The sequence below is a fragment of the Alligator sinensis genome, unplaced genomic scaffold (assembly GCF_000455745.1).
Source record: "Alligator sinensis unplaced genomic scaffold, ASM45574v1 scaffold97_1, whole genome shotgun sequence".
In the NCBI taxonomy this organism is placed as follows: Eukaryota; Metazoa; Chordata; order Crocodylia; family Alligatoridae; genus Alligator; species Alligator sinensis.
Window position 1 is genome coordinate 2,803,431 of NW_005841921.1, and position 24,320 is coordinate 2,827,750.

The 24,320-nt window shown below is 42.4% G+C and overlaps 1 protein-coding gene across 6 annotated transcripts in view; it reads left to right on the forward strand.

The window, feature by feature from the left end:
- LOC102370534 (dipeptidase 2) overlaps nucleotides 1-23,513 on the forward strand; it is an 85,042-nt gene extending 61,529 nt beyond the window's left edge. For 3 of the 6 annotated variants that reach the window (XM_006019067.3, XM_025198450.1, XM_006019068.3), the window contains 10 exons: nucleotides 1,125-1,404; nucleotides 4,550-4,676; nucleotides 5,269-5,398; nucleotides 5,584-5,725; nucleotides 7,090-7,159; nucleotides 8,245-8,421; nucleotides 9,271-9,358; nucleotides 10,082-10,157; nucleotides 14,091-14,226; nucleotides 22,986-23,513. In XM_006019067.3, coding sequence (XP_006019129.1) covers nucleotides 1,145-1,404; nucleotides 4,550-4,676; nucleotides 5,269-5,398; nucleotides 5,584-5,725; nucleotides 7,090-7,159; nucleotides 8,245-8,421; nucleotides 9,271-9,358; nucleotides 10,082-10,157; nucleotides 14,091-14,226; nucleotides 22,986-23,201 — 1,422 coding nt within the window. In that variant the 5' untranslated portion in view covers nucleotides 1,125-1,144 and the 3' untranslated portion in view covers nucleotides 23,202-23,513. The remainder of the gene's footprint in view (nucleotides 1-1,124; nucleotides 1,405-4,549; nucleotides 4,677-5,268; nucleotides 5,399-5,583; nucleotides 5,726-7,089; nucleotides 7,160-8,244; nucleotides 8,422-9,270; nucleotides 9,359-10,081; nucleotides 10,158-14,090; nucleotides 14,227-22,985) is intronic. The other 3 variants (XM_014517692.2, XM_025198451.1, XM_025198452.1) reach the window with 3 other exon arrangements.
- Nucleotides 23,514-24,320: the final 807 nt, after the last annotated feature.

A 24,320-nucleotide genomic window follows, 5' to 3' on the forward strand; every position in this document is an offset into this window, starting at 1 on the left:
GCATGTTTGCACTCATCTGGATGCACCCATGGGTGATTTGAAGAATTCTGCTATGCTGCAAGGTCCAGACATAATGCTGGTTTCACTGAGACTGGCTAGGGGACAGTAGTGCCCCCAGGAAAAAGATCTGGTTGGAGCCCCAAGAACACCCAAAAGAATAGTTGGGGACAAGGCTTGGGGTTAGGTCAGCATAAGGTTTGTCACAATCATGTGTCTTATTTTTGTGATTCCTTTTTAAAGCCCAGTTTCTGGAGTCATGACATTGCACGGAAACATCTTTCTTAAATTATATACCGGCAGATATTTCCATTAAAAAAATTAAAAAATAATGGTCCAGACATAAGGACATATGGTCCAGAACATATGGACATATAAGAACATATGGTCCAGACCATAACGGCTAATGGTTCAGACACAAGGACTCAAAATCACAATCTTGAAAGACCATGAAATATAAAATTAAATGTTAGTTATGTATGTCCCTTCCAGTCTGCGTATCCACAAACATGAAAGCTAAAAAAAAAAAAAAAAGGAAGAGAGAGGTTTTTTTTTTTTTTTCTTCATATTTGGGCATGTGCAGACCAGAAGGGACATAAATAGCCAACATCAACATTTAATTTTGTAATTCATGGCCTTTAAGGATTGTGATGTTTGAGTGCTTATATCTGGCAGTTACTGAGAGTAGTATGGTAACATTTCATAACTATGTCATTGGAACATTAGTTAATTTTTTTTATGGACATACCTGCCATTATATAATTTCCTAAGATATGGCATTGCTGGGACAGGTGCCCAGGATTTGCCCTTCTGGGTTTTATTTGTAGCATAGCCACTGACTGAAATTATGGGAAAAAATAATTTTCTCACTGAGCCGATCTCTTCATCTCTTTGAAGATTTAATATGTGCTTCCAAAGAGTTCTGGATGTCTAGGAAATGCTTCATAATCCACACTAAGAAAATGTAAAAAAAAGCCTGAGGTGGAAGCAAATGGAGGGGCTACTTTCTTGGTAGTGGGATGAGGAAAAAAGCAATATTGACATGCCCTTGTATTATTTAATCCCTTACTCACATTATGCACCTCTGGTCTCTTCTTATTCTGTTCATTCTTTTTGTTTTCCTTCAGAATTCATTTGTGCCTTCCCCATGAGACAGGCCTCCACTGTGCCAAAACTATTAAGTCTAGAACCTCTACAGACTAGAGAGGTTCCTCATAGCCACTGTACGTCGGAGCAGCTCTTTTCTCCAATGGACGTCTTCAAGATCAATATCATCTTCAAGATCAAGCCTGCAAATCTGTTCTTGTGGCTTTTGGTGCTTCTCCCTGATGTTTTGGCTTCTGCCACTGATAAAATGGCAGAAGGAAGGGCTGTAGAGCTAATGAAGCAAGCCCGTTTAATCGATGGGTATATAATGTGTCTTATTTTCAAATAGGTCCAAGCAACTTAAGATTGTTAGTAATCCTAAATCAGTGATCTAAACACAAGGTATCCTTAAATATTGAATATACCATATTTACACAAATATAAGATGAATCACCCAATAATTACATTCTATATGCAGAAAACTTATACATTTGTTATATTTTTTTCAGGTATAGAATTTAATTAATTAGAGGGGGTTTTGGGTGAACAGTTTGGGGCCCCATTTGGTGATGTTTGCCAGACATTTAAGGCTGGTGAAGAAACAGGAATAATTGAAAATGGGAAAGAAAGGCACAGTTCAGCTATGGAAGTGAAGAGGAAACAAAAATGTATGCAATTTAGTGGCTCACCATGACTTCAAAAAGAGTTAGCAGTGAGGGGAAGTGTGGTTAATGGACACTATTATTTATTTTATTCAAATGAGCTATGTTAATCTATCTTTGTGATGGGTTCCCATTAACATCTCATTTTTTTGGCTAAGATCAAATGTAGCACAATTGTGTCCTGCATGTCACTATTTGTAATCGTGTGTGCGCCTAGAAGCCAACTCCCTACTTGAATGTGGCACTGTTGTATGGGGTTTATTGTATATTCTTTTCTGTATAAGCAACGTGTTTTCCCCCCTCTCCTCCTTGCCACTGCTTTTCCCCCTTCTGACCCTCTGACACCCAAGCTTAGCTGGCTGCATGTTCCATATGTAACTTAGTTGTGTTGACACCCCTACCCCCACCCTCTACTATGCAGCCCTTTGCTTAGGTCTTCTGTATCTCCTTATGCCTTGAGCTTTGCCATCTTGGACTTTAACATTTTTGGCACCAAGCAGAGGATGTTAGAGCTGACTCTGGCTCTCCTAGTGCTGGCTTGGTATTTCAATACCTCCAGGCCTGGTGCCAGTTCCCTGAAGAAGGAACATCTATACATTTTTTTTAAGGACCACACACATGTATGCTAGGGCTGTGTGAAGCTTTGGTCCCTGATTCGATTCAGCGGAGATTCAGCCTGACTCAGTGGCCAAATCTCCAAGTCCAAAATGAATCAAAGGACCGTTTAATCTTTCTGAATTGAATTGGAACCCTCCAAATTGATTTGGAGAGATTTGGAAAGATTCAGCGATTCAGACATAGACACACCTTTAAATATTTTTTCTACATACCTCTAGGTAGCAGGCGGCTCATGAATGCTGCAATGCTGAGGTGCATGGATTGTCCCATGGGAGTGTGGGGGGGCTCCCCAGTGCATTTGGCAGCACTTCTGGTCCACTTCTGGGTCTACCAGAGAGCAGGCTGGAGGGACCCCCAGCACCCCCCCCGGCTCAGTGACTGGTGCCTCCTGGGTCAGGGGGGGCACCTGGGGTCCTCCCATAACTGATTGCCGAGGTGGGGCAGGGGAGCCACCAGCATGCTCCCTGGCGGACCTGGAAGTGGACCAGAAGTACTTCTGGTCCACTTTTGGGTTTGCTGCCAAGCACTTGGGGGGACCCCCATGCTTCTGTGGAACACTCCATTCACCCCAGCATTGCAGTGTTCACGAGCCGTGGTGGTACCTTGAAGTATGTGGAAAAAACATTTAAAGCCGTGTCTATGGCCGAATCGCTCATTCTCTGAATCAGCATCACATTTTCAGATTCGGATTCAGCCAAATCAAATCAGGGACAGTGATCCAAATCAACAAATCGAATCACTGTCCCTGATTCAGGCCGAATCTGAATCAAATAGGGCCCATTTCACACACCCTTAATGCACAGACACACTAAAAGGTTCACATCAGCATATTTACCCATTATGGGCCATGTGTTTTATAATCATGCTCAGTGTTGGCTGCATTTAATCAGCTAGGAAGTTGGTTTCCATTACTGAGCACATGCTGCTTTTGGCAACAGTTTCATGATAGACAGTGTATTTAATGAGATTCTCTTGTATGCAATTATAAGACAAGGGGCTTTTTTCCCCATGCCAATTGTGGGGGAAAAACCTCATCTTGTATTTGAGTAAATATGGTATCCTCTATGCAGTTAAGTAGATAGGGGGATCAAGCACAAGCTCCATACTTAGGGGGATTAATACTGGGTTCAAAAAGAGCTGAGGGATAATAATCAACTGTTTAAATAAAAGAGTCTAACATAATAGGGTCCAATACCAGGTATAGCAAGCATAATGCTTAAATGTTAAGTTGCAGTTTCATTTTTCACTTTTTTGTAAAGATCTCATTACACCTTTTATGTGCTGTAATAAGAAATGAAGAGTCACATCTGCTAGGACCTGAGCAGCAAAATGGCTTCTGATTTCAGGACTGGGCCTTCAAAACAGAGTTCTGTAAATTGTTTCGTGTTGGCAGCTGTCATTGATGAGTGCCCAGGTGACAGTATAATGTGTTTTTAAAGGCCAGAGGTATAAGCAGCACCTGATGCATTTTTATATCAATCTCAAGGGGTATTACTTCATATTTAAAGGGTATAATATATACACACTAATTTAGATTAACTTGATCAAGCTACATTAATTCAAGTATTCTCACATTTATTTATTTACCTTTCCATCATACAATCCCACCATCTTTTTCAGCTATGTTTTTAGCTAATATTTGCCAATGATTATAAAGCAGGCAACCTGACCTGAAAGGATGCCCATATAGCTATAAAGAACAATGTTTGTGTTCAGTCTGACCTGACTCAAAAATATAAAGAAAATCAGTCAAGTGAGCCTCTAAAATAGAATTTGCCTTCAATAGTCATGGCTGCTAATCTTAGATCCCACATCCCATCAGAAACAGTAGAAACGGAGCCAAGAGAAAGAAGTGGAGAGAGGGACAGGAGAGAAACTTAAGCACCAAGAATAGAAAGGGCAGGAACCTTCAGGGCAGCAGAAAAAAGATTCCCAGGAAAGATGTCTGTTTCAGAAAGCGAGGCTCTTTCCAAGCAAACACCATTGAAAGGATGTTGGCAGTTAACATAAGATTCACAGATACACAGAAGTTTAGGGCTGGAAGGGACCTTGTGAGATCATTGGGTCCAGCGCGCCCCCCCCCCAGGGCAGGAAAGATTAAAAGTAGATGAATAAATAAATAAACATTTGAGATAGGAAAGGACCGTCTTATTTGTATCTTCAATACTATTTATTCTACTTTTTAGGCACAACGACCTTGCACTGCAGCTGAGGATACAGTATCAAAACAAAATCAGTAGAATCAACTTAATGAACCTTACCACCACACACACAAACATTCAGAAGCTTCAATCTGGATATGTTGGAGCTCAGGTATGTGCTATCAATGCACATAGCTGATAGGAACCTCTTTGAATATGTTTGCCCTATATTTGTATTTGTATACTTGTTCTGTGGTTGGATTTGAGCAAAATTCATATCCGCACGCAGATTTTCACTAGGTCAGATGTTGAATGTGCCAGATGTTAAGGAAATCTGGAATTTGGGTTCAGCCCATTGTAAAGAAAAACAAAACCCCTATGGCTACAAATGTTTTTCCTACAATATTTGTGTTTATCAGACTTTTACATTTCTTTGTTTCAGAATCAGCTATTCTTGACCAAAGCAAAAATTCATTTTTTAATGTCAGCTGAATTAAAACTTGTTTAATTATTCTTTCCTGGAAGCTCTGTGGGAATGACTGAGAGTGATGACAGCTTGTAATCATTCTTGAAGATTGTGTTCTTGAATCAAAATAGGAAGTGTTTTTTAGAAATCTTGTGATGCAATCTCCACTAGATAGTGCACAAGGGAAACATGATTTTCATGTTTCTGATCTTTTTGCTCAACTGTAGTTCACGAACACAGAAGTTTTATGGTTTGGCAACAAAGGTTATCTGGTTTAATCTCTGTTCATGTCTTTCAGTTTTGGTCAGCATATGTTCTTTGTAGTGCTCAGAACAAGGATGCTGTGCGGCTTACTTTAGAACAGATTGATGTTATCAAGAGGATGTGTAGCGAATACGAAGAACTTGAATTTGTTACAACCTCCCAAGGTGATACTAGTTTTGTGATTAAAAAATGTTTCATTAAAGAGGTTGCATGAGGCAGTTCGTGAGTAGAAGCACATAGCAAATTGATAGTCATGGTAGTTTAATGGTAGTCTGCTGCTCAGTGATATAGCACTAACTCCTTGTCCGTCACTAACTTACTCTGGAAATGTCTCCCTTTTAAATTCCAGGTATTGTGGACAGTAAAAAGATAGCATGCTTGATTGGAATAGAGGGTGGTCATTCCATTGACAGCAGTCTGGCAATGCTGAGGGTGTATTATGACCTTGGTGTTCGGTACATGAGTTTAACACACACCTGCAATACTCCATGGTAACTGATGTGCATCTATTTCTGTAACTCTAGTTTTGTGATTTCTGACAGGGGAATTGAAGAAGGGTGACTTGGGGATAGGTCAGCTTGTTATGTGGTGGGTTGAAGATGAAGAATCTATCTGTCCTTCCACATCCTGCAACTTCTTTTAGGATCAGTCCACAGAATTGAGCAGTGTCAAGGATATTGTTACAATCTACCAAATGTTGCCACGGCCATATTTTAGGGAAACTATTTCTAGAAGTGTGAAGAGTCCACACTGATTCTGTTCTGAGTCTCATGAGTGGTATCATGTGTCCCACAGAAATTCAGTTATAGCACTTGGGCTCCCACCAGAAGGGAACTTTTGAGTGAAATGGTCAAATGGCTTGTGCAACAGATTGAGGACTACTCCTCTATTGATATATATACTTGTGACGTAGACAGATTACACTGAAAAACTAAGCCAATGTCTTTATCAGAGGCCACTGAAAAGCCTTTGACCAATAACATCAGGTGCTGGATGAAAACTGAAGATTTAAAAAACTAAAGGCTGAAAATCATATTTTTAATTCCCAAACCAGTCTCATGTACAGGTGAGAACAGTTAAATAGAGAGAGAAACTCTGGTCAATCTGACTCTTTCTATTTATCCATCTTAATTTTATCACATTGGCCTCTGATCATCTGTTTGGCTGATGATGCCAGACTCAGCTTTCTGTAGGGCCTCCTTAGGCAGCCATCCCTGTATCTTCCTACTTTGATATAGTCTTTGTAGGTGCATCTACATGTGTCCTTATGATGTCTTTGTTACTGCGCTGTCATTTAGTACTACCTTTTGGTAGGATAGCGCAGTAACAGCCTGTACTGCGCTGTGTGCACAGTGCATGGTCATGGTTATTTTTAACTGCTATGTTGCCATAGCAACGCACTATAATGAGGAATTGTGTTGCTATGGCAACATAGTTGTGGCCTCTTGGTTCTTGCCTGTGGATGCTACATTACGACAGCACATTGCTACAGCAATGTAGCATCACATGTAGACATGCCCTGTATCTTGTTATATTATACATGAGCAGCACTTCCTGGACTAGTCCTGAAGGCAACCGCTGTCATTCAAATGAATTTTACACACCCACTTTTACCAGGACATAAGAAATAAGTCAATCAAAGTATTCTTTACTATGCAATTAAAAAAAAATAACCCCTGTCCATGTTGTTCTGCAACTGCCTCAGCACTGTTCACCAGCCTTGATCAGATTGGCATCTTTAACTTGACTATGGGACTTCAGGGTGGTGTGTTTTCCCATATTAGTGTGAGATCTTTTCTGAATCTAACTTGCAAGAACAACAAGATTTTATCTACCTTTTTCTTTTTTTCTGAAGGTCAGAAACTTCATCAAAGCAGATTTATAGCTTTTATCCCCATATTGATGGTCTGAGCAAATTTGGCAAAGTAAGAATCTTTCTTGAATGGCAATCTAAACAAACTTTTACATCACTAACAGCTTTACAAATTCTGATTCTGTTTTTTGAAAAACAGCTTGTCTTAAAAGATGTAATAACTAGATCTTGGCCTTCTTACAGTCTGTACCATTTTTCCAGAAGGAGTTGAGGTCAGAGGAAATGTCAGAGGATATGTGAGAAGGCATGCTGAAATTTTGGAAATTGTGCTTGTAACGTTGAAAAAAAAAATTAAGGAGCAAATAGTCTCAGATTCTGTCAAAACGAATGAAAAATAATTTGGCAAATGAGTACAGGTCTGTTTTAGAATAAGATGCACAACAAGCAGGAAATTGTGATATCTTGTATTAACAGTAGCATATGGTGAAGTATACAGTGTTGTTGAGCTCTATTTATTATGTAGGGTAAGGTGTGGTTCCCCTTTGCCAATACTTGCACAGGTTGTCTCGACTAACCCAAGTAGTCATAGTTTTATAGAAATAAAAGCCAGAAGGGACCATTAGATTATCTAGTATGACCTCTTTGATGTTATGGGCCATAACATTTAACCACATACCACATATCAAGTACCAAAACTTTAACTGGGGCAAATATATCAGAAGGTGAAGGGAAAAGATGCTATAAACCTACCAGAACTGAGGGCAGAATTCCTTTCTACTCTTTACTGAGGACTGACTAAAGTCCTGAGGCATAGGATTAAATTATAATTAAAGCAGAGGTGTGAGCACTAGGAGCATGTTGAGGGCATGGAAGTCCTGATGGATGTGATGGGGTTACCCACGTAAATAAAAGTGTGGGAGACCAGGTTCTATGTAACTTATTTCTTGGTAATATGTAGATAAGTCCTTTAAGACTTGGTAACTGTATTTAGCATCATAGGGGAGATATGATATGCTAGTTTTTATCCACTGGAAGCCATGTTGTTCATGAAAACCAGGAAAATAGAGAGCCACACAACTATAGCAATTTTATGATTGGCTGGCATCCACAAAATCCAAGCATTTAATTATACACACTAGATAATGTGTCACCTTTATATATGTATTACTAATATTGCTGTCTGTAAATCTGTGTTAGGAGGTAGTGAAGGAGATGAACCGCCTGGGGATGATGATAGATTTATCCCATACCTCAGATTCTACAGCAAGAGCAGCTCTCAACATTTCTAAAGCACCAGTCATTTTCAGTCATTCTTCTGCCTTTTCTGTTTGTAATCACTCAAGAAACGTTCCTGATGATATTCTTCGAAGTCTGGTGAGTAATTTGAAAAAAATGTATAATTTCTGGTTGGCCTGAATCAACATCTGAAATTAGTTCAGTGTTACAGGTCAGTCGCATCTTACGTGGGGGTTAGGTGCTGAAGTCAGCATGTAAAGCGAAAATCCCGTAAGCCTAAAATCGGTGACTATACATGGGGTGGGAGGGTGGGCGGGGCTTGAGTTTGCACGTGGCGCCATGCTTAGAGCTGTGCGGCCGGTGGTAGTGGCACAGCGCGGGGTGGTGGTGGGGATGGCTGTGTGCCATCCGGCCACCACCACGCTGCCACTGCCACCTGGCAGCCAGCCACACAGCTCCGGGCATGGCTCCATGGCGACAGTGGGAGGTTTTGGAGGCAGTGGCCGTCACTGCCATAATAGGCCTCCAGGTAAGTGGCTGCACCGCGTGCAAGCTCAAGCCCCGCCCCCTTCCTACCCCACGTATAGTTGAATTCATGCAAGTTAAATGTGCGTATGATGCAACTGACCTGTACTTGTAAACAAATCCCTAACCAACAAGTTATGCATTTACCCCTCTGGCTATTGCTTTGAATTAAGTTTCATGTAGCACCTCAATGATTGAAATGATTTGGGGTATATTGAGAAGAAACATTGTTAATGAGAGGAGGCTGAATTGGTCTGACTTGTAACCATGGAGTTTTGGTCACTTACATCGAGTGACTTAGATTTGAGGTCAGGTATAAAGAGGCCACCCCTTGTGTGAAACTATGGGTGGAGGTGTATTCATCCACTGCTGGTTGGAGTGTGACCAGGGCATGGGGACTGTGAGGATTGCAGAATTTCTGAATAGCCATTCACAGTATATCCCCCTCTCTTTTTCTTTCAGGAAAAGAACAATGGAATTGTGATGGTGACCTTCCAGACTCAAGCACTGGCCTGTGGCACTGACAACGTGAATGTTTCTACTGTAGCAGGTTTGAAGTTGATATATCGATCTCTTATAGGCTCAGATCAGGTGTAGTTTTTAGTGATGATTTTCCCCATAAATTTCTGAAGAATATGGGCCACACTTCATGTGTGAATCTGCTGATGGAATTTATATCCATGTTATATAAATTATACCCACTCACATATTTACCTGTTACTTGTAAATCTTGTCCTCTTTAGAACTTTAATTATTGAGCAATAAGAAGAAATGCAGGGCATGAATGAATCACTGGAGGAAATGATAACCTGAAGTGAAGCCAAGAACCATTCATTAAGCCTCAGAATGGTTGTTAATTGTCAGGAAATGCCCTGAACCTGAGTAGTTAATAAGAGAGTGGAAAACCCTATGGATGTCTAGAATATAATGTATAATGCAATTTCCATTGCTGTGCACAAAGTATTTCTCAAGAATTCATGTCCTTCACATTAGTTAGCCATATTCCTCAAATTACATTAGTTCTGTTATTATTCATGAGATTGCTAGCTAGTGCACTGAATATAAATATCAAATTAGCTATAAAGGGTTTGTCACTTGCATCACGGAATTTAAACCAGTATTATAAATGTGTCTTTAGACTTCATGTTTATTTGAAATGTATGCAGTATTAATATAACATTATGGGGCATCTCAACCAAACATTGGTGTCTGAAATAGGTTGTTTCTCCTTGCCATGTGTTTAGACTTTCTCTTCTTTGATATTTTATTCTAGATCATTTTGACCACATAAAGAAAATTGCAGGTTCAAAATCAATAGGAATTGGCGGTGACTACGATGGAGCGCAGAGGTTAGTAAAACTATATGTTAATTCAGCATAAAGGACATTTATACACATGCTACGGGAGTGTGGGGGGCTGGGGTGCTTTAATTATAGTGGCTACGAGAGCCAGTTTAATTAAAGCACCCAGAGCATCAAGTGTATCAGTGTCCCAGTGCTGAAAAATGGTGGCAGGGGCACTTTAACTAAAGGTTGTTGAACGAGCTTTAGTTAAAGCGCCATTGCTGCCATTTTTCAGTGCAGTAATGCTGATTCTTATGACACTGGAGTGTGCTGGAGCACAGTAATTACCGCACTCCAGCAGGCTTAATTAATTTAGTCTGCGCCGATGTGCTGTAATTACAGCATGTTGGAGCAGCCTCACTGCTCGTGTATAGGCGCCCATAGTTTTCTCCTTAAACTGTTAGGTTTTTCTTTTAATTTTTTGCAAGAGGCAGCCAAGAACAACTGTATTTTATAGAAGCTACAAAAAAATTGCTACATTTTATCAGACAGGAATGTGATCATTTCCTTCTCATCGGGGTGCTTATCTATTGGGTAGGGAGTGAAAATCAGCTAGCCAGGACTTTGCTGACCTCTGCACCTCATGACACCTTCCCTATAGTCAGGATTTCTGTGAACAAAGGTAGGGGAAGGAGAATGCTGGCAGAAAAGCTAACACAGCCTCAAATGGGAAGTCTTGTGTATTTAGTGTTTCACATTTCAAAATGGCAGCAGGGGCGCTTTAACTAAAGCTTGTTGGACAAGATTCAGTTTAAGCATCCCTACTGCTATTTTAAAACATGGGAGTACTGAATGCATAAAATGCTGCAGGATGCTGGAGCCTTCTGAATAGACTACTTCAGCAGACTTGATTAATAAATGTGTAAAAATTGCCACTGGGACTAATTGGTGATCTCTGTTACATAGGATCTATGAGTCTGGAGGTCAACCCTCTCTGCATGCTTTGAGGTTAGGAGCATGCAATTGGATTTCTATTTCTTGATTTCCTGTTTGTTCTTCTTGATGACACTGAAAGATCCAGTGTGTAATCAGATGTGTAACAAATCTAGCCTGCTTGTGAATTATTGGCTTAACTTTAAAACTTTCCTGCTTTCATAGGTTCATAGTTTCATAGTTGTTAGGGACTGGAAAGGGAACTTACAGATCATTGGGTCCAGCCCCCCCCCGCACTTGGGCAGGAAAGACTGCTGGGATCAGATGACCCCAGCAAGATGGGCATCAAGATGTTTTTTGAAAATCACCAGGGTGAAAGACTATACTATCTCTGCGGGGGAGCCTGTTCCAAACCCTCCGCACTCCACTTGTAAATATGTTTTTCCTTATGTTTAGCCCAAAGCAATCTTCAGTCAGTTTGTGCCCATTATTTCTTGTCCTCCCCAGGGGGCCTTGTTGAATAGACACTCCCCCAAGCCCTGATGTACGCCCCTAATTTACTTAATACTTATAGACTGCCATCAAGTCCCCTCCGAGTCTTCTCTTCTTCAGGCTGAACAGTCCCAAGTCTTTCAGCCTCTTCTCATATGACTTGGTCTCTAGGCCTTTAATCATGTATGTGGCCCTCCTCTGGACTCTCTCGAGCTTCTTCACATCCTTCCTGAAGTGCAGTGCCCAGAACTGAACACAGTACTCTAGCTGCGGTCTCACCAAGGCTGAGTAGAGCCGGAGGATGACATTCTTAGCCTTGTTTGAGATGTCTCGGTAGATGCATGCCAGTGTTTCATTAGCTCTGCCAGCTATGGCATTGCATTGGTAGCCCCTGTTCATTTTGTTGTCAGTCATGACACCCAGGTCTCATTCAGTTGTGATGCTGGCAAGCATAGCACTGCCAAGCCTGTAAGTGTGTTGTAGATTATTTCTCTTCAGATGGAGTACTTTACATTTCTTCATATTAAACATCAGGTTGAGGTCTGCCCACTTCACAAGCCTGTCTGGGTCAGCCTGTATTGCTAGCGTGTCTTTGAGCATGACCATGCTCCCCCATAGTTTGGTGTTGTCAGGGAACTTTGCTAGTTTGCTTTTAAGACCCTAATCCAAATCATTGAACATGTTGAAGAGAACTGGTCCAGGTACTGAACCCTGAGGGATGCCACTCATCACCTTCCACCACGATGACTCAGTTCCATCAATCAAGATCCTTTGGGTCCTACCATGGAGCCAGTTACCTAGCCACCAGACAGTAAAATTGTCTAGGCTGCATTTTCCCAATTTAACCATGAGGACATCATGGAAGACCAGGTCAAATGCCTTTTTGAAGTCCAAGTATATAATATCAACCTCATTTCCCCTATCCAGGTGGCAAGTTATCTGATTGTAGAAGGATATGAGGTTGGTCTGGCATGACCTGCCCATAATGAAGTCATGTTTGCTGTCCTTCAGAATATTGCCTTCAGTTTGCCTGTCTGTGATGGATTCTTTGATAATTTTCTCCAGGATTTTACCAGGTATTGAGGTCAAACTGTTTGGCCTGTAATTTCCCCAGTCCTCCTTTCTCCCTTTCTTAAAGATAGGCATCACATTAGCCTTCTTCCAGTCTTCTGGGACCTCTCCTGAGTGCCGCAGGTCTTCAAATAACTTTGCCATAGGTTGCACAATGATGTCAGCCACTTCTTTTAGCACTTTTGGGTGTAGTTCATCTGGTTCTTCTGACTTGTAGATATTTAGCCTTTGTAGGTGTTCCCCCACAAGATTTACACCGACTATAGGAGGGTGGTCACCCTCACCATGATCATCCTGTATTCTGTCAAGCAGGCTAACACCCTTGGACTGGTGGAATATCGATGTGAAGTATTCATTCACGGGTTCGGTTTTGTCCTGAGTGTTGGTTATTAGCTCTCCTATTTCATTCTTCTTGTACTGATTCAGCTTGCTTCATTCTTCAGAGGCACATAGTCACAGAAGTCAGCCCAGTTAGCTTGGAGCAATACTACACCTGGAAAGTAGGCAGACACTTATATTTGATCAGAAAATACCCATCTAGTCTTAAAGGGATTGGACAAACCATAACTTTTACAGTCCCGTGTCCAAAAAGGCTGCAGTTAACAACAATACATCTTGTTTTACACATTTCATGAGGGTGTTCAATTTGATATTGTTGGGAAGACTCTTAATGTGTTGACTTAACCCCTTCAGAAAGTAAAATACAGATAGATTGCTCAGGATATTCTGAAAACCATAACTACTGCTGAAGAAGAAATTGCCAAGTAGTACTAATAGTTTCAAAATAATGCCAAAGGTTCATCAAAGAGGTTTGATTCTTTTTGCTTCTAGCTCTCTTTAGCTGGACAAGAATAATGACACATCTATCATGCTTATTGTTTTCTCTTCAAATGGAGTGTTCTGTGTATCTTTCTTTGCTATATGTAAAAAATTCCAGTTGAGTTCAAAACTTTGACCCTGTAGTTTTTTTGATAAATGATTTGGTGACTAAGGGAGTGCAAAAAAAAATGTCCACTTTTTCATTAAGTCATATGCTTTTGGTTGTATTTTTAAAAGTCTTCAGTTAGATAGATAAAGTACACTAAAATCTTCTGTTACATAGTTGTTTTCCTGAACATCAGGCATGTGCTGTGTAAAATGAAGGGAGAAATAATTGATAAATGATTATCAAGTGGTGTTTTTGTTGGTTTGTATTACTGCTCAAGCTGCTTTAATGTTGGCACATAATGTTGCATTTTCACTGGAAAGCAATGTTTAGTTATTCTAATTGGATAGTCCCTGGAGAAAGGATATTGCTTGGTACAGCTGTGGGGTTCAATCCGGCTCCAGGTGAACCTAATTGGACTCACAATTTTGACTTCTCTGAAAAAGAATGATGTCCCCAGTGAGCTGTGCTACAAAGTGCTGACTCTGACCCTTACCCTGTCATCTCCCTTTTAAAATCACTAGCTACATTATTTAACAGGTGTGTGCTGCTTGTCATTCTGTTATTCTTGCTAATAGTTTCCCTAAGGGTCTGGAAGATGTTTCAAAATACCCTGCTTTGATTGAAGAGCTTCTCAGAAGAGGATGGAACGAGGCAGAACTGAAAGGGATTTTAAGGGAAAACTTTCTCCGTGTTTTCAAGGAGGTGGAAAAAGTAAGATTGAAATAGATAACAACTATTTTGGTCTCACCATTGAATATTTGGTTCTTATGAAAGCAGAGATGAAAACATAGCTTTTGGAATCACACTTTTTGCTGTGGAGGAAAAATATGAAAAAAGACTAGGGATTTAGTAATGTGATACCAAACAGTACAAAAAGACAAGAATGGGGACAAAATAAATGGGATGGAAAGAGAATATTCTTTGATTCTTTGCCAAATTACTTCTCTATTTTCTGCCTATAAATATATCAGTATGAGAGCTACCACTTCAATTATGCTCACTAGGCAAGTCTACATGAGCTGCTTTACTGCACACAGGCGTTTGTACACATCCAGTTTTTTGCCCTTTCGTGTGCTCCAATAGCGTGACTGTTTGCACGAGTGGGTTTTACGGATGCTTTAAAAGTCTTTATGGTGCATTAAAGTAAAACTCCTTGGACGTAGTTTAGTTTGGCTCACTGCGAATTAAAGTATCGCGTCCATTGATTTGTTACGCACAAAGACACTCAAAGACATGTAATGAGCCTCTTTTTCTACCAGATGTCTCTTTGAATTGCAGCTGCCCCATTTTGATAAATCAGTGTAATGTGTTTCCCTGAACACCAGGTGTAGCATGGCAGATGCAGCAGTCCACCCAGCCCCACGTACATCATTGTTCATTCTCCTACACTGACACCCACGGAGGGACACCCCACCACTCACGCCCAGGCCATGCCCTGGATAGAGTGACAATGGCACCATTACCCCATTACCTGCCCCTGCCCCTGACTGAACACAGCCTGTAGCTGCTGCTTTTTTTTTTTTTCTTTGTGCTGTGTGCTGGCTCCCGGCCACACCATTCGCAATTGCACAAGGTCACCCCATAGTCAGAAAGACCTATGGCAGCCAGCAGCTCTTAAATGAGAATGGCACAGTTACTACATAGCCTGCCCCAGGTTCAGTCCAGGAATGAACCACTTGCATGCGTACAGGATAGGGGGTGGGAGGGCATGGACTGCTTTCATTTCCCTTTCAGTCAGACTCAGCTAAATGGTACACACCTTGTGCATGCATGCAGCCCATAGCTGCCCCCTTTTCTTTTGTGCTGGGTGCCACACCTTTCATGAGTGCACAGGGTTATCCAGTCCCCCATTTAGACTCATGGCAGCATGCGAGATAGTGCTAGGAGTGGGCAGGCACCAGCTGCTAAGTACAGCCTTCCCATAGCTCCCAGGTTCCCTTGCACTGCCACATCAGTCATGATTGCACAGTCTCACCCCATCCTGCTGGCCGTAACTTCTGACAGCAGCCCTGGCCCTGGCAGTGCCCATCACTCCCAACCTGTAGTCAGTGCACCCATCACCCCTTCCATAGGTGGATTAATGCATGGGCCAGCTGGTCCCAGGCCTGAGGGGCAGCGTGTCCCACTCTGACTGCTGCTGCTGTGGTGCCGGCCCGAGACAGGGCCAAGAGCTGCGGGGCAGGACATAGGAGGGTGCACAGGGCCCCAAGGAATCTTAATCTGTCCCCCCCCCCCCCCCCCCCACCCCCTCCCACGCATGTTGCTGCTTGGGGATTCACTGGATTTTCCAGTATTGGTTAAATGACCTTCCCTGATGTTTCAAACAAATGTTTGTTTGCAAGTGAGGATAGCAGACACATTTAAATAAAAGGAAACAGATAATTCTCTTTTACATAATTAACCTTTAGTGATTTATTCACCCTAATTTACATAAATAACAATCCAACCATTACAGAAATTTCAAGGTAAACAATTTACAAGAAGCAGTAAGCACTGTTCAGCTTAGTAAACCTGTGGAACCAAGTGATATAGTTACATTTGGGGAAAAGCGAACACAGAGGGGACCCCAGAGCCATTGGGGCAGAGAGCAAAGGGAGCAGGCAGACAGACCTACACCCACAACTCCCCCCCACCATGCACCCAACTGACACCATGACATGTGGGGAAAAGCGATCAGGAGCTCTCTGCCCCACTGGCCATGGGGTGCCCTCCATGCTTGCAGGTAACAGCCAATAAATAGAGGCAGCAGGCAGGCAGACAGACCTAGAACCACTGCCCTAAGCTTGCAATTCCAGGTTATAAAAGACTATTTTGTTCAATATGAAAGGCAGCTACTTGGGAAAATTCAGTCTACAACTCTTGTGAAGTAGCAAATGTTAGTGAATGGCAACAAAGATGCTGTGAGTTTTAAATGAAAGATACACAAGAAAAATTCAAGAACCTTCAGGAAAAGATGGCAGAATTACTACAGTGGCTTCATCCAGTGACTGATAATTAATTCAGATATGTATTATTAATGAGCTTTTGGTATTTTTCCATAAGAAGGAATAAGTAGGATTGCTCTTGGATGAAGCAGTTTGCAAGGCAGGGCTTGAGGCACTTTTTGTACCTGTTTAGAAACTATTTGCCTTGAGGAGAAGAAAGTGATTTTTTTTCTTTTAATAACCTCTGGTGCTCTTTGGAATTTTATCCTGTAGGAAAGATTTTCTGGGGACCTTTTTAAAACAATGATAAGAGCATAAGCATCATAGCCCACTGGCAGAATAATATTGACCTGCTAACAGTTTTAACTTTATCATGTAATTACACATTTTTTTTAATATTATACTTGTTGGATATTTTTAAATGGTTATTTAAAGCCCATACATCTCCAGATCTTCATGGAGGATGGGCACTTTCATTTTACATTGTCCCAGGACCGGATTTTAAAAATACCTCATGTTCTTTAACCAGTAGGTACCAACAGTGCTAGAAGACAAAAATTAAAATATAGGTTGGATTCTGAGTTGACCTCCAGCATGTGGGGGAAAAGCAGAAGCCAACTGTTTTATTTATCCTTTTTACTTATTTATCATTTTACCGTACTATATTTACTGCCTTTACTTGCAAGCAGGGATGGCACTCCATGGCCAGTAGGGCAGAGAGCAGAGGTAGCAGAAAGGCAGACAGACCTAGAACCACCAACCCCACTAACCCCCACCATGCAACCAACCAAGTAACAGTAACAGCGATCAGGACCTAAGAGATTTATTGGCCATTACCATGTGTCCACCATGCATGGTTTTTATGGACAGTATGTGTAGGAGCATTGCAAGTTAACACTGACATGCCTCAGCCACACCACACAGGGAGTGATGGCATGTCTGGGTGTTGTTCTCAGGCTTTGTACATGGTCTGCTTTTCTCCTGTAGTGGTAGTGGCAGTGGCAGCAGTGACAACGTATAAATCAGAGCTGAAAACAGGAAGGAATGTGCGTGTGTGGGGGGTGGTATTAGATGAGCTCTGAACACCTGAACAGTATTCACAAGCAAGCACAGCCCCCATGCTTTGCATTGCCCTTCACCTTCCTGCACGACAATCAAATCCCTCCACCTGTCTATTTTGTTGTCAGTTGAAGTAAACTATGCCCCCCCCACCCAATATCATGTCACTTGTCTGCAATTGCCCATCCCACCACTCTTCCACCCCCCAGCAGAGTCCAGCCCAATCTCAGGTATCATTTCATATGTTGGGATGTCAGTTCCCAATGACTAGACATACTGGTTGTGGAGGATGATGTCCCCATAGCACCCCCGTCATGATGCCCTCTTGCAACTCCATGTTGGAAAGCAGCTCTCATATTGGACTTCAGCCTGCACTTGAGCGCTGTCTTGTTGTGCCCCTGCTGGGCAACTCTCCTTGGAGACATCCTTATGGGACCACATTGCCTTAGTCTTACACACCCTGGCTCGCGGTCTTCTTCTGTCTCTGGCCGGCTGACTTGTCTCCTCAGCCTCAGACATCTTGGATCAATATGGTGTACCTGTACCCCGACCACTGCTCCCTCAATTTATAGGTCTGCTGTTCAGAGGGTCAGAAAAAGTTCACCCTCCCCCCAACCTCATTTCAGTGCAAAAAAACCTGTCAGTGCAGACATACTGGTAACATCCTGGCAATTGCTTTGCAAAACGGCGCCAAAACTGTGTGGAAGAAATGGGCATGTACTGGTAGGCATGCCAGGGAGGGTCGCCAGTCATAATTGCACAGTCTCAGCTCACAGTCAGCCCAGCCCCCCCCCCCCCCCCCCCCCCCAACTGAAACAGGGCCTGCCAGTGGCACAAGTGGAAAAAATTCCCATTCCTTGAAACTTACAAGTCCCCGGTTCAGAGGACCGGGCTGGCATTGGCTATGGTAGCTGGTAAGTTAAAGGCAAACAAAGTGTTTATGGTATGGTGAAATATCCTTTACCCACCCTCACAAGGGGACGGTGACCCACTTCCAGCGCTACATGCACTAACCCCTCAACACATGCAACCCACAGGTACCGAAAGTGCCTGCTAAAGTGGCCCAAATGGATATAATGCCCATTCCCCAATACTTACAAGTCCCCGGTTGTGCATCCTTTTGCATCACGGGAACAGAAACCATTCTTTGGGTCTCTGGAGGAACCTCTGATGCAGGAACTGCATCCAAAGTAGTTTCCTCCTCCTCCTTCTCCTCATCTGTGCTACTCCTTAGAATTGGAGGGGAGATTGGGGTCATGATCAGGGTCACCTCCTCTTGGGCATCCCTCTCATCCAGCACCATGGAGCAGTTGCTCCACTGTTCTGACATGGTCACAGTTTCCCACTCAGGACACTGAGGCTTCTTCCATAGGTGTCCTCTCCAGGACAATGCCAGTTCCAAACAACCAGAGACAGGAAGCTTTGCCCACATCCTTGGAGAGAATGATGGACAGCTAGTCATAGAAAGGAACAATTGTGCACCCTGCCCCAGAATGAGAGTGCTCATCCTTGGCCTGATGAAATGCACATCTCAGGGCCTTGATCTTGCTCTGGCACTGTGTCCAGTCCTGGTTGTGCCCTTGCACCTGCATTTCTTTTGCTATTGCGGTATACATCGGCTTATTCCTCCTACTTTCCAGCTGCTCTATGATCTTTTCGTCTGACCCAATGTCAGTCAAGTCCTTCAGTTCTTCCCAGGTCCAGTTGGGGCCCTGGTTGATGGATGTATTAGCCTTCTGTTCTGTTGCCTGCATACTGCTGGACTTGGTTTTCTGAGACATTGGGGAAGCTGTTTGTGTCCAAGAAGTTGTCAAGACCAACGTATTCTGACAACAACTGAGTCACGACAGGTCACTGGCAAACTTGGCAGGGCTCTTATATAGACTGTGCCCGCCTGGCCTTGAACATTTTGTTCCGTGCAGCTTTGGTTTGGGTGCCACCGGAATCCGCCCTGCCATTGCAGGTTGTCCTTCGAGGAGGTGTTTACTCACGATGCAGTCCACCCCTTTCTCGCCTGCCATGACTTTGAATCTTCTTCAGTGGGGGGGCTCAGTACCGCGCAGTCTCCCTCGCTGGCCGCTTGTTCCTCTGGCAGTCTTATGCAAGGCTCCACCTTCCCTCTACCTTGCCCTATACCCAGCCTGGCGGGTCACTGCTGGTCCTGCGGCCAATCTCGTGAACCGCGGGTGTCTTTCAATCTATAAGTGCACCTCTCCTCTCCCTGTTCTCATCGCTCCCCTCTACCTCAACCCCTCCTATTTTATAAACCTATTTAATTTAATAAGGATTAAACCCTGTGACATGTACAGGTGCCCCACTAGACTAATCACCATTGTAAATCATCATTGTCTATGTGGCATTTATACACATACCTTTTCATCCTGTGACAAGCCGGAGATCCAGTGGGTCAGAGCAGACTTGATTAATCGAGTCTGCTACACACAGCAGCTGATGTGTACTGCACTGTGGTGCGTGCAGCTGTATAAGAGGCAAAATGTGCATCAGCACGCAGAAAATGGAGGCAGTGTGCTTTTAAACTAAAACACTTTTGAGGTGTTTTAGTTCAAAAGCATGCACTTTTCTCAGCGCTGACATGTATTTTGCCACTTATACAACTGCATGCGCCACAGCACTGGGCACTTCTAAAAGCAGCCACTGCTGCGGCACAAGCATGTGTACAAATGCCCTACGTGCATGGCACTTAGTGTGCATTATATTAGTCTAATGCACTGTTTTCTAGTACACATGACAGTGTTCTCCTTCACAATTTTTGGCCCCAGCATTGAGAGGATGTGATTAAAAGTCTCCCTGGTCATTCAGAACATCTCAAGCCACTGTTGATTGTCCCAAGTGGTCTGTACGTTTCATTCCCACAAGTCTGAGCTGCTCACATGGGCCCAGACCCTGTGGTTGCTGCTCTTGAGGGTGATTCAGAGAGCCCTGTCAGCATCCACTTCTGCACCTGCCTCTTGGCTATCCCGCTCCACTGCACATCTAAGTGTCTTTTTTCATGAGGCACATCTACATGCAGGCATTTCATTATAAGTGTTTAGAAGCAGGAACATAGCGTATGCTGCTATCATTAGCTCTGCCTCTATTTTATGCAATAACCCCAAGGCCAACAGCAGGATATTTAACAACAGTTCCTCCTCCTCCTCCTCCTCCTCCTCCTCCTGCTCCTGCTCCTCCTCCTCCTCCTCCTCCTCACCCATGTCATCCAGATTCTCCATTTCAGCCTCCTCACTCATTTTGTCACTATTTTCCATGTCCCTGTCCTCATGCATTTCATCTGGAATCTCCATTTGGTCCTCCTCACTCATCCTGTCTGGATGCCACAAAGCCAGGTCGTTTGCACGTATGCAGCAGGGATGCTTCTTAGCACACAGCACCACCACCAAGCAGCGGGGTACATGGGAGTGGGGCTCTGAATGGTAATGGGAGCTGCATACAATCATTTAGCATTGCAAGTGACCTCCTACCTGCATGTCAGTAATTATCCTGGTCAAGTGTCTGTGTCCTGGGTGTTGGTGCAGCAGAGCCTTTTCCCTTTACTGTGGTGGGTGGGTGTGGGGAAGGTTATGTACTTCCTGAACACTTCAAACTCAAATGTGGTGTTTAGGATGACCCCTGGAGCCCATGCATGTGCCCTGGGTTCATGATACTGTCTTTTACCAGATCAATGAATAGGCACACCTGGAAAATGGGAAATAGTTCTCAGGTGTGCCTACTCATTCTTGGGTTATTGTCCTTTGAAAGAAGCATCTCACCAGAAAACAGACCTGACCTGCAAGAACCCTGTTTTTAAACAAACATCTCCCAAGAAAAGAGCCTTGCCCCACAGTAGCTCAGGTTTGAAAGAAGCATGTCTCCCCAGAAAAGAGCCCAGGCCTGCAAAAACCCTGGTTTGAAAGCAACCTCTCCCCAGGCACAATTGCCTGATTGGGAACAGGGTCCAGCTGTTTATTATAAGAACAGGCCTCGAGCAGTAGAGCCAGAAGTCTGTTGCAAGCAGTTGGAGAGAGAGCATCACCTGACTGGAGCTGTTGCTCATCACATCAGGAACCATCTAATTCAGGTGCATTAATTGCACATGTAGACATGTCCAGTGAGACCATAATAAGCACTGACTGTTAAGACTTACTTGAGACTTCACCTTAGGTGGACAAGTAACAAGAAGGACACCAAACATTGCCAGCTCATTGGTCACTCAGTGAGCTATAGATGGATAAGGTGGAATTTCAAATGGGAAGAGAAAGAGGATGAGTAAGAACAATATTAAAGTCTCTTAATGACAGCCTTTAAAAATATCCAGAGACCAAGGATGGACTTGCAAGTCTGTCATTTCAAACAATTTTCTATTTATGTATGGACAATAAATATTGCCTCTGTGATAAACAACAAATATTTTGCAAAGGCAACATTTTTCAAGAGTCTTTACATGACAAGTGAGGTGACAAGAATTTTGTTCAGTTTCAAGTCATCTGATAAACAAGGTACATGCCTGATGTTGAATGTATTGCTGGGTGCCTCAATCAGGATTGGACTTAACACATCTTTCAGTGGCCTAAAATAATTTGGAAGGTGAACATTTGCTAATGAAAAGAAATTCAGGGCTTTTATATCATGACTGAGAACAGACTATGAAGGTGCATTTACAGGTGCAATTAATATGAAGCAATAAACTGGTGCATATTGTACTGTAGCTTATTGCTCCTGGGCATTATGTTTACACATGCACTGGAGACTACTGCATGTTGAACTGGGTTGAAACAGGCCTGGCTGGCAGGGAGCCCAGGAGTCAGCCTGCCAGCACAGGGCTGCTCTGACCCGGCTCAACATGCTGCAGAGAGGCTGGCTGGGGCACAAGGATGTTTCAGTGTGGGGCTAGCCGGTAGGCAGCTCCTATACTGAAGCACTCTTATGCTCCAACCAGCTACATCAGCATCTACACATGTGCTGCTGCACAGTAAACAACATGACCACAAGATAGAACTTGTATGGCATACTTATTAGTCTACTGTGACCAAATAGGGGCACACATGTAGATGCTGAAATTTTACTGCAGAACTAATTAGGCAGCTCCGCAGTAAACATCTTATGTAGATGCATACTATGAAGACTATTGTGAAATTCAGTGATTTTGGGGTTTTTTGAATTTTGCAATGGAGGCATCCACAGGTCTTATGGGCAAATAGTTTGACCTGTTAAAAAGATGAATCTGAGACTCTTCACCTTGTTGTATGCCACAAAGGGCTCAGGGAAATTCAATGAAAGTCTTTTTGTATTCAGTGAAAGTCATAAGTAGTGCAACCAAGGTTCTGGTGGATTCAGACAACTAAGTTGTTTTTCTGTTTCTGAAATGGATGTTGCAATACCACTTTAGAAATGGTTCACTTGAAGCAATATCAAATGTTCATTTACCCAGCAGACTGAAACTCTTCTAGTGTATTACAGATTTTCAGGACAATGTTGTTTGAATTTCTCCAGGTGCAGAGAGACAGTAGATCAATGAGTGTGAATGAAGATGAAATACAACCAAAAGAAGTACAAAATTCCTGTCGTCTGGACTTAACATATAGACCGCATAAACCTACTCCATTTTTGGAAGCCCAGCCAGTTAGCACTTCCTCTGGAATTCCTTCTGTGTTGTGGTCATCTTCTTGTCTAATGTTCCTTAGTGTAATATGTATGATAATATATTAAGAGTTATAAAATATCATGGTTCAAAGAGTTTCTGAATATTCCACAGAATACAGATATACTTTGCAGAATTAGGTTCCTCGCTAGCACTCTTCCTACCCCAAGCAAAGATGAGGGTTTGCAAAAGAATTGGGGACATACAGAGCTGGCTGCAGCAAGCAGCTGCACAAGAACCAATGAAATGGTTTAGCAGCTGTTTGATGTAGCTTTTATTTAATAGTTTATACTCTCCCAATCAAAGACATTTGCAGATAATGACAACTCATAAAGCTGGACTCTATATAAAAAAAAAAAAAAAAAAAAAAAAAAAAAAAAGGAAAAAAAATTTTTGTTTAAAAAAAAAAAAAAAAAAAAAAAAAAAAAAAGAGAGAGAAATATTGTGTATCTCAGAGAAAAAATTATGAATTGGCAACATTGTAAGATTACTTTGTTGATGTGCGCAGATCTGTTATCCCTCATATCTGCTTTTTATTATGGCTTGTTTATATAGCTGCTCCAGTCTGGTTGCTACATATTCCACAGTTTGGTTGAATTATAGTATCAAGCAAAGGTCTGCAACTGGAGAGCTGTCTTTATAACAAACACATTTAATAATTATAAAGAGGAAGCTGATAATTACTGAAATGCAAACAGCAAATAAAATATTTCCTAGTTCAGAGTAAAGCTCCTCTGCAGGACATGTACAATGGGATGCTGGACCTAGACAAAGTTCTTTAGTACAGCTTTAATACAAACCTCTCTGGAGTGCATATCTGTTTTAGCATTTCTGCTTAGACATAAAAGTCTGCACAAGTATGCAGCTAAAGCCATATATCCTACAACCTATATCCCTGAAGGCATATATTGCATTTCCAGCTCTGCTACTGAATTTGTGGTTATGTTAAAGTCACTCTATTTGTCTGCTATTTAAGATACTCAAAATAGTTGTTTCATTTTCTATATAACTTTGAAATTATAAAATGCTTCATAGGATTTCACCCTCTCTTCTTCCTTTCATATGTGATTTTTATTCACTTATTAAGGACTGTGCACACTGCAGTACTGTATTCAGAATGCATTCCCATTCCTATTCAAAAATTGGCCCAGTAGCACTTCTGGCATAAATTTGATACTGTCTTTTCA